This window comes from Sminthopsis crassicaudata, chromosome 3 (genome assembly GCF_048593235.1).
Source record: "Sminthopsis crassicaudata isolate SCR6 chromosome 3, ASM4859323v1, whole genome shotgun sequence".
In the NCBI taxonomy this organism is placed as follows: Eukaryota; Metazoa; Chordata; class Mammalia; order Dasyuromorphia; family Dasyuridae; genus Sminthopsis; species Sminthopsis crassicaudata.
In genome coordinates this window covers 509,046,244-509,056,993 of record NC_133619.1, presented here as the reverse complement: position 1 = coordinate 509,056,993, position 10,750 = coordinate 509,046,244, and the positions used below count along the sequence as shown (strand labels likewise).

The 10,750-nt window shown below is 39.3% G+C and overlaps 1 protein-coding gene across 2 annotated transcripts in view; it reads right to left on the bottom strand.

Moving 5' to 3' along the window:
- Positions 1 to 502: 502 nt before the first annotated feature.
- The window catches only part of INTS4 (integrator complex subunit 4), a 96,451-nt gene continuing 86,203 nt past the window's right edge, over positions 503 to 10,750 (bottom strand). For both annotated transcript variants that reach the window (XM_074303985.1, XM_074303984.1), the window contains 2 exons: positions 5,509 to 5,629; positions 503 to 1,026 (listed from right to left, as the gene is read on the bottom strand). In XM_074303985.1, the coding sequence (XP_074160086.1) occupies positions 848 to 1,026; positions 5,509 to 5,629 (300 nt within the window). In that variant the 3' untranslated portion in view covers positions 503 to 847. The remainder of the gene's footprint in view (positions 1,027 to 5,508; positions 5,630 to 10,750) is intronic.

The window sequence follows — 10,750 nt, the reverse complement described above, 5'->3', positions numbered from 1 at the left end:
GTTTTGTCAGACAGAGCACCTATGAAGAGAAATCCAAGTCCCACAGGCCTAGGTCAGAGTTGAGGCAGGTCCCACTAAAGCACATACTCCCTATATTTGCAATGAATTTATATTACTGAACAGTTATTGAAAGCACTTTTAATAACACCTTGGATATGGTTAATTTTTGATGTTCGCTCTAACTGAACTGAAGATATAGACACAATTTGTTCTTTAACAGCTCTCTGCTGACAGGGTAAGTGTTCTTCCAGATGCTCACCTAGAAACTCTACGTGGCAAAAATTCATAGTTATTGGAAACTAATTTGTATTGAACCCAAGTGAAAAAACTATAAGTTTAAGAAGACAGCAGAATAATCACTTCTTATTGGGGGAGGAGTTTGGCGGGAAGATCAAAAGGGTAGGAAGGGGTTTATGCTAAACATTTGAGGAAAATAAATATTTTCTAATGTGAATGTGAATCCCTAACAAATATAAAATTTTGCTTTTAAGACAAAAAGAGATGAGATTTTCTCAACATTTATTGTTTAAAAAAAAAAAAAAAGTAGCCTTGAAACTTTTTGGTTGTTTTAATGTAAAATTATTTACCCTGTGCTTTGAACTGGGCGAAACAAAGATCTTAGAGTACCAGCCCTTGGGGAAAGCTATGACAATCCAGCAACTTCTGGCTGCTGCTAACCCTTTTGAGTCTCATGGCATCCCTTGTCCACTCACTGTTGTGAAGTGAGCAAAAAGCAATCCAAGTGGCTGCTCCTCAGTGACAGAATTAGGACATGGTCATCACTGCTCCCAGGAGCCCCAGGATGCTGTGCTCCCCAGGAAGCCCTCACATCCCTATATGTCAGTGGTCAGCGTCGAGCTGGCTTAGGCATGATATAAACCTTGACAGGTTTGCTAAAGGGGATGGTCCCTTCAATACTGTTCTCTACCAGAGGCAGAGCTTCTGCACCATCCAAACAAGCAGCTCTGGAGATCCGGGTGGACGAGTCATAGGCCAGCAGCAGCCGCACCTCAATCTGACATGGTTCTGAAAGGGAGAAAAGAAAGAGAGATGTCATTGGTGAATTTAAGGCCTTCCACACCACAATCCTTAACTGGGCAGCTTTGGGAACCTTGAATGAGAAGCCAAGACAAACAAGCTCAGACCAACTTCAGGAACAAATCTTTCCGCAACGCGGCGGTGGCTGGGGTGTTTAGCTCTTTGTGGACCAGAGTGTCAGTGTTATTTACCCGACCCTGCGTGACCCAGTCAGAGATTTCTGGGCAGAGGCTGGAGAGCTCAGCTGCTGTCTTCTCCAGCTCATTTCACAGATGAGCAACCTGAGGCAAATGGGGGAAAGTGACTTGCCCAGAATGACACAGCTAGGAAGATCTGAGGCCAGACCTGAACTCACTGCCTGCAGCCCCAGGGCTCACTTGGTCCACAGCCAGTTCTAGCTACCACCTAGCTTCTAGTCAATCAATATTTATTAAGTGGCTTCTATGTTCTAGGTGCAATGCTAAATTCAAAAAGAGGGAAAAGACTGTCTAGGTTCTCCAAGAATTCACAATGTAAGGAGATAAAAAATAAATAAATATGTACAAACAAGTAATTTATATAATGCTTTCTTTAGTACCACTCAATGAGGAAAGCAGTCTAAATATCATTATCCCAGTTTTATTTCAGAGGCTTCAGAGAGCTTAAATGATTTAAATTCCAATCAAAGCTAGAATTTCAATCTAGGTCCGGAGACTCTCATGGGCAGGGGCTCTTTTCTCTATGCTGTGGTCCCTTGAAATCTTTACCTTCTTTAAGCCATGCTGCTCTCCGGCAGTCTGGGGAAGCCTATGGGCCCCTCATCAGAATATTATTGTCAAATGGATATAACAAAATATATTGAATTATAAAAATTATAAAAAACCAATTATATTGATTTATAGACATCAAGCTATTTTTAAAAAGTCCAGAGGCCCCCAGCTTAAGAACCTTCGCTTTAAGCAGTGAGCATTTCTGTGATTTTAGTACAGAGCCTGGATCCTCTAGCTTAATAGCCCAAGTCTAGAAGCTAATCTTGCAGAGGGCAATGTGTCCCACGTTAACTTTGGGTTTGTGCACTCTAGTAGTCGGAAGGCATATTAACTGATAAAGAGAACAAAGAATGAACCAAAGAAACAAAAAACTCTTTTTAAAAGGATCTTTTATCTTTAGGCTAGAGATACAAGTCACACTCCAATGATTTTTCATGTATCCCTGCTTTGTGAGTATTTTTCAAAGGCAGCTACATCATGCCTGTGTAGTTATGACCCTTAGGTTCTCAGATTTATTTATTAAATCTGCAGAATAGTAGTGTTGAGCAGTCCTTGTAGAGCTTCAAGGTCAATCTTCTCAATATAAAGGTAAAAAAATAAGACATAAGAGAAAGAGAGTAATTTTGTCAAGATCAGTGGAAAAACAGAGTAGAACCCAGGCCTCCTAACTTTCTATTTCACTACATACTGCTCTCTATGCTTTAAATGTCTCTTCCACTAAAAATACCTTCAGCAATTAGAGGTTCCTTAAAAAGTAGTTGTGTTGAATGCAACCTACCAGGTAGGAAGCAGGCAACAGCTTCAAAGCTCCAAACTCAGGAGACCAGATTAAAGCCCCAGTACAATTACTGTTTCAATAAAAGCCACAATAGTTCCTGTGCTTTCCTCTCCTCGTGCTTCTTTTCCTCAGCCACCTGAAGAGGTTGTTTCTACAGGATCGAGGAGGTGCTGGTTGCTTTTCAACCAGACATCCTATACCTCAGAGAGGTTTTAGGAAAAGGGAAGGGAGCCGATTTGGCACTGAGGAAAAGAAATCTGTGGGCCACCCATCCTCAGCATACTAATGACCCTGAAGCTTTGGATGTTTTACTCTCCTGCACATGCATCAATCTTTAGTATGCCTACCATTGTGTGTGCAAGTGTACACAAGCACACATGCGCACACATAGGGATGGGAGAACAAAACATCTAGGCCTTCCAAAGCCTTCTGAGAGGATAATAACTCATCTGAGTTCTTTGAATCCTTTACTTGAGTAATGCACAAATCTCTTGGAGAACAATTCACTTATCCCTGCCAAATATAACAGTTGAATCATCAACTCAGGACAGATTAAGGAGGAAAATGGGTTCTGATATTTGTGAAAATTGCAACAACCACTCACTCCATTTCACCAAGGCAACTTTCCCCAAAAGAATCTCCTCTAATCTCTTTTCCCAAGGAATTCTCACCCTTCCCTCCTTCTCTGCCCATCATGGTTCACTTCCCAACCTTGAGGAACTGTTCTTGTGAAGTCAGTGAGGCTGCTTTGCTACCTTTAATGCTCTCTGGTTCTTCTGGCTGATCTTGTCACCACAGTTATAAGGCAGATGATCCCCAAAGGCAATGGATACAGGGGGAAAAAAAAAAAAAAAAAAAAAAAAAAAAAAAAAAAAAAGTCTTCCATGTAGGTACAGAGAGATGGGAAGAATATGGGATAAGAAAGGATCTTTTACACAATCTTGAGTCTCAGTATTTTATTTAGGAAGGTTATTTTAAGGCTCACAGGAGAAATGAAGGAAAAAAGTACTTGGATTAGTACTGACTTATGTTGCTAAAGGATTTGGTATAGCAAACTCCCAAGTGAATAAATTCCCTCTAGCAATGAAGGATTTAACCTTCTCTCTAACTGACCAGTTTAAAGAGTCTAGAATAGTGGTCCTCAAACTTTTTAAATAGGGGCCAGTTCACTGTCCCTCAGACTGTTGGGAGGACCGGACTATAGTAAAAACAAAAAACTCACACTCTGTCTCTCTCCCTCAGCCCATTTGCCATAACCCAGCGGGCCGCATAAACGTCCTCAGAGGCCGCATCTGGCCTGTAGGCCGTAGTTTGAGAACCCTTGGTCTAGAACACTGATAAGTGACTTGCTCAGGGTCATATGGTCAGGAAGTTGCAAGAAGGCAAACTTAAACCCAGGTAGGCCTGGCTTAAAGATCAACTGACACCCATTATGCCATGCTGCGTCTCTGCAGATAAATATTTATTGTTTTTATTTTCTTTCTACTGTTAAATTTTCCTTCTATTATTACAAACAAAATGATCCCTTGTGGTGGTAGACTTGTATAAGAGATAGTACAATATCTACTGGCTATTTTGAGAACATGAAATTCAGGCTCTGGCACAGAATGTTAAGCCTGGAGAAGAGAAAATGAGAAGAAACATATCTCACAATCTGTTTCTGAGAAGGAGGGACTGTAGTTCTTCCAGCTGGCCCCACAGGGGAGTGAGGAGAAATAGTAGTTGGACAGGGAGTGAGGGACAGGCACAAAGCTCTTGATTTGTACTGATGAGACCCAATCACTTATTAGCTTTTATCCTGAGCAAACCCCTTCTTTTTCCCTGGACCTCAATTAATCTCTAAAGGAATATGGGATGTCATCTGTAAGGATGCGGTTCATACAAAACAAGAGAAGGGAATTGTAAGGGTCCTTTAAATGGGTGGCCACAGCGCAACAGGAGATTGAGTGGCCCAGAAGTAATCTCTGTGGATATAGGACTGCCCTGTGAGTAGGATCCTGGCCATATTGAGATAGCTTCGTAATGGGTGACGGCTCTCTCACTGGTTGGCTGTGTGTGTGACCTCACAGGCCCTTTATAAGCCCACTGCAGATAGCAGTCGCTCTCTTTAACCTGGTGCTCTTTTATTTAACCTGGCTCCCTAGCCTGGGTGGCCAAGCCAAGCCAAGCTGATGGATAGCCGAGAGAGGTAAGGAGTTTGGTAGTGAACTTGTGGGTCTTCTAACCAGGTGTTCACTAGGGAACCAACAAGTCAGGGCATCAGTCAGGGCATTATGTGAGTAGGTATAATAAAGGCTTTTAAGATTACATGTGGCTGTTCTTGAGTGCGCTACCAGTTATTAAACTACTATTCAAGAAATTGTGGCCAGAGACCTTTAAAGGCCTCAGAGGAGGAGAGCCGGGTAGAGTTGACACTGCAAAGGTCAGTGGTCAAAGGTACTTTGTTGGGCCTGGGACAGACTAGTAATTATAACTTCCAGGAGGGCATATTACAGTCATCCTTATTTAAGGTTCCTTCTACCACTAAATCTTATGGTCCTATAATTTGGACTTAAGAGAAGGAAGGACTGTGAAACAATCAGAGTTCTCTAAAACTGAATGGGCTACCTTGGCAGTAGAGTGTTCCTTATCACTATTACTCAAGCACTGTCTAAATGGTCATTTGTCAGGAATGTGGTAGAAGACATCCCTGCCTTGGGGGGAGATGAGACTCTGAGGAAGTCTGTGCTGTCACTTCCAGTTCTGAGACTGGGAAATTCAACCCTCAACTTCCCTACTGAGGAAAAAGGAAAATCCTGGGAGAGGTAGGAAAGAGGATGAATTAGCTCCACCAGAAGATTTTCTTATTCTGGGGCTCCCCTATTTTCTCTTGCTTATCATCCCCCCACTCAAGGATTTAAGGGGCCCAGGAATGCCTGGGAAATCAGACTCATTGCTTCTTACCTGTCCAGGCACCATGGGAGAGGTAAACTTGAGTTATCAGCCTATGTCTTCCGGGCCCAGGATTTCGGAAGTCTGAAGGTTTGGGATGGATTATCTGGGCCTGACCATCAGGATATAATACCTAAGGAGCGTAACAAACCAAGAAAATAAGGAAACAAATACCACTTTAGCTATGGACATACCTGTTGAGGACATTCTAATTTCATTTTCAAGGATTAATGAAACCATCCACGTGGTACCTTTAGAGTGGTAGTAATAAAAAAAATTAACCTGCAAATATCCCAATCCTAATGCTAATGAGGTTTCCACTCTTTACCAGGCTAGTCCCTGAGATGAGGGATATACCACTGTATGCATGATCAGGCCTTTACTCAAATTCTTTCAGCTTATAAGAACAGTCATGACTCTGCTACTGAGAAGGACTTTGAGAAGCCAGATATCCAGGAAGAATTAGACAAACACAATTTATGTTTTGATTCATTAGAGGCAGTGTGAACAGCACAAAGGAAGTGACATAGAATTAAGCAAGAAAGATGAGACAGACAAGGAAAAGGAAGAAACTGGATGTGGGGTCAAGACAACTTTTCCAGCTTTACAATTAACTTACTGCAAGACTTTAGGCAAACCAGCTAACTTCTCTACATGTCCTCTAGGTTTCCCATTTGTAAAATGGGCATAATATACCTGCATCACCTTCCCTGATTTTGTTGTGAGGAAGGTTCTCTGTCAACCCTACATAAATGTGAAATGCCATTATTATTGTTATGATGTCAATGAGAAGCAGCGCAGCCCAGGGCATGGAGGTTCAGCCACAGAGTCAAGAAGCCCCAGGCTTAAGCTCCACCTCAGACATATATTGGGCTAAGTAACTCTTGATCAAGTCCCTTCATCTTTCAGGGAACTCTTTCAAAATTAGAATTTACAGAAGAGTTGCTAATCTGCATTGGTAGAGGGAGTTTCCCAAATCAATTAAATCACTGACCTGGGCCAGAAGAAATTTTTTGCTTCAAAACTATGACAAGGTAAAAACAGATCCAAACTGGTGAAAAGAAGTCAGAAAGTTGTCTGTGCTTCTCCCAGTTTCTCTCAGAAACATTAAATCAAGCCTCTAAAAGAATTCTGGAATGACAGAATCCACAAAAAAATGGGAAAAAACAATATTCCAGCCCAAGTTAATTTAGGAAGGACTTCAGGAAAGGTCTTTCTCACTTGGGTAAGAAAGGAGCGCAGCCCAGCATAAATGGTGCCCAGGCAAGTAAGCAGGAGGTGCCCAGATCAGCACCCAACACTCCCAGGCGGGCTCTGCACTCTAGAGGTACAGAAGGCCCCAGTGCAGCAAGCAAATGGCCAGCCCTGGAACTCAGGGCAGATTAGGGGCACCTAGGTCAGTAGTCAAGTGCTGTAGGCAAAGCCATCAGCTCCAAAGCCTTGGTGCAGAAAATCAGTGACCAGACCCCCTCATATCCCAGGAAGCAGAGCTCAACTTTGAAAAATGAGCAAAAAACAAAACAAAACAAAAAAAAAAGCCCTGACCATGGAAGTTACTACAGTGACAGGGGACTAAGAGGACAATAATGTCAAAATGCTTATATGTGAAGCCTTAAAGGGGAATGTGAATTGGTCTCAAGATTAAAAGGTTCTCTTGCAAGAAGAGATCAAAAATTATTTTCAAAATCAAGTAAAAGAGGAAGGAGGAAAAAAATTGAGAAAAGTAATGAGTTATGTAAGAAAACTATGAAAAAGGAGTTAATATTGGAAATTGAAGCACAAAAATGGAATGAAGAAAATTTTAAGAACAGAATTGGCCAAATGAAAAAGGAAGTACAAAAGCTAATTAAAGAAGCTAATGACTTTATGAAGCATAAAAGAATGGAAAAAAATAGAAGAAAATGTAAAATACCTCATTTAAAAAACAAGTGACCTAGAAAATAGATCTAGGAGAGATAGATTAAAAATTATCGGACAAACTGAAAGTCATGATTAAAAATGAGCCTGGACAGCACCTTTCCACAAATTATCAAAATTGATATATAAAACTAGAGTTTTAAATAGTCATTTAAAGAATCTACTAACCATCTCCTGAAAGAAAACCCCCAAATGAAAACTCCAAAGAACATTATAGTCAAATTTCAGAACTATCAGTCAAGGAGAAAAAACCAAGTAGCCAGAAAGGAACAATTCAAATATCAGTGAGTCACAATCAGAATTACACAGAACTTAGCAACTTCTATATTAAATGACTATAGGGCTTGGAATATAATATTATGAGATGCAAAGGAGTTTATATTATAACCAAGAATCAATTACCCAGCAAAATCAAGCATAATCTTTCTGGAAAAAAGATGGACATTCACTGAAATAGAGGACTTAGAAAATTTCCTGATGAAAAGATTGGAGCTGAACAGAAAATCAGATCTTCAAATACAAGACATAAGTGAAGCATAAAAAAGTGAACAGAAAAAGAAAAAAAACCCTACTAATATTTAATAAGGTTAAACAGTTTGCATCTCTACATAGACAGATGATACTTGTAACTTTTAAGAATTGTATCTCTACTAAGGCAGTAGGAAGGAATATACCAAGAGGGTGTGGGTATAAGTTGACTTTGATGTGATGATTAAAAAAAAAAAAAACCCAGAAGATTGTACTGGGAGAAGAGGAAAAGGAGAAGCAGAATGGGATAAATTATATCACCGAAACAAGCAAGAAAGATTTATTATAGTACAGAGAAAAAAAGGATATGGTGAGTACTGTTTGAATCTTAACTCTCATTTGGCTCAAAGAAGGAATAATATACATACTTAACTGGGTAAAGAAATTTATGTTAACTTATAAGGAAGTAGGGAGAGAAAGAGAAAAAGAAAAGGAGGTGGGGAGGGACTGATTAAGAGAGGTGGCAGTCAAAAGCAAAAGGGACAGGGTGAAACAAGAGAAACAGAAAAGTATAAACGGAAAAAATAGGACAGAGGGAAATATGCAGTAATCATAACTGTAAAACGGATGAACTCTCCCATAAAACAGAAGTAAATAGAGTGAATTAAAAACTGAATTCTACAATATGATGTTTGCAAGAAACACATTTGAAGCAGAGAGAAACACATGAAGAATAAAGGTAAAAAGTTTCAGCTGAAATAAAAAACAAACAAACAAACAAAAAACAAGGGATAGCAATGCTGATCTCACACAAAGCAAAGGCAAAAACAAATAAATCTTTTTTGCTTTAATTTGCATTTAATTACTTGTGAACTGATACTTTTTTGGGTATGTTTTTGGATAGCTTAGACTGTTTTTCCTTTAAGAACTACCTCTTCATATCCTTTGACCATTTATCTATTGGGACAATAGATTTTTTTATATTTTAAAAATTATTTTGTAATAGAATTTTATTTTAACAATATTTTCAACATTCATTTTTGTAATTTTTTGCTCCTCTCTTCTTTACCTTTTCCTCTCTACAAAACAGCAAGAAATCTGATATATGTTATACACGCACAATCATTTTAAACATATTTCGATATCAGTCATGCTGTGAAAGAAAAATCAGAACAAAAGGGAAAAACCATGACAAAGAAAAAAACAGACAAACATTGGTGAAAATATATGCTTTGATCCATATTCAGTCTCCATAGTTCTCTCTCTAGATGTGAAGGGTATCTTCCATCCCAAGTTTATTGAAATTGCCTTGAATCACTCTGAGTTGAGCTAAGTCTATCATAGTCTATCATCACACAATCTTGGTAGAACTAGAAAAATCTAATCACAAAATAAAGAAAGAAGTTAAGGAGATGAATAGAATTTTAGAAAAGTTACATATGATAGACCTCTGGAGAAAACTAAATAGGGATAGAAAGGAAAATACCTTTTTATCAGCAGAATATGAACTTACACAAAAACCTCACAACCAAATGCAGAAAGGCAGAAATATCAAATGCATCATTTTCAAATCATGATACAACAAAAATTATGTGATAAGGTGTAAGGGTCCTAGGAAGGTTAGGCAAGCGCAATTGAGATGTAAATGGACCAATGGTCTCTAGGATCCCTGTATGTGCTTAAGAGTTGAGTACTTAGAGACTTCCTTCGTGGGTGGGACCTTCATCCATGGTGGGAACCCAGATCTCCCTCTGAAGTCTCAGTAAAGTTCGGGATGTAACCTTCATCATTGATTGGCTTGTCTATGACCTCATTGACCCTATTTAAGCTCTGGATAGGAAGAACTCTTCCCTTTTCTTTTCTCTCTCTTTTACCACCTGGAGACTGAACTGGGAAAGGAGCTACTAAGGTACGTGCAGGAGGTCATAGATAGATGTGATTTACGGGAATAAAGTCTAAGCTTGTTCATCTAAACTCTCGGGTGCTCTGTTGTGCTTAAAACTACTTCCACATGAGACAGTAGCCAGAAGATTCTGAGGACCTCAAAACAGAGGTAAGATTGATAGTATATTTACCAGACTTTCTCTGATAGGCCTAAGAATTGGCATTAGTTAGGAGAGAAAAAACCCTAGAATGACAGGGAAAGATAATGTGGAATGTTGGAGAGGATGTGGGAAAACTAGGACACTGATACATTGTTGGTGGAATTGTGAATACATCCAGCCATACTGGAGAGCAATTTGGAACTATGCTCAAAAAGTTATCAAACTGTGCATACCCTTTGATCCAGCAGTATTACTACTGGGCTTATATCCCAAAGAGATCTTAAAGAAGGGAAAGGGACCTGTATGTGCAAGAATGTTTGGCTCAGTCCTCTTTGTAGTGGCCAGAAACTGGAAACTGAGTGGATGCCCATCAATTGGAGAATGGCTGAGTAAGTTATGGTATAGGAATATTGTGGAATATTATTGTTCTATAAGAAATGACCAATAGGATGATTTCAGAAAGGCCTGGAGAGACTTACATGAACTGATGCTAAGTGAAATGAGCAGGACCAGAAAATCGTTATATACTTCAACAACAATACTATATGATGATCAATTCTGATGGCCGAGAACAATGAGATGAACCAAATCAGTTCCAATAGAGCAGTAATGAACTTCTGAACCAGCTACACCCAGCAAAAGAACTATGAACCACTACATAGAATTCCCAATCCCTATATTTTTGTCTGCCTACATTTTTTATTTCCTTCACAGGCTAATTGTACACTATTTCAAAGTCTGATTCTTTTTATACAGCAAAATAATCGTTTGTTCATGTATATATATATATTGTATTTAACTTATACTTTAACATATTTAATATG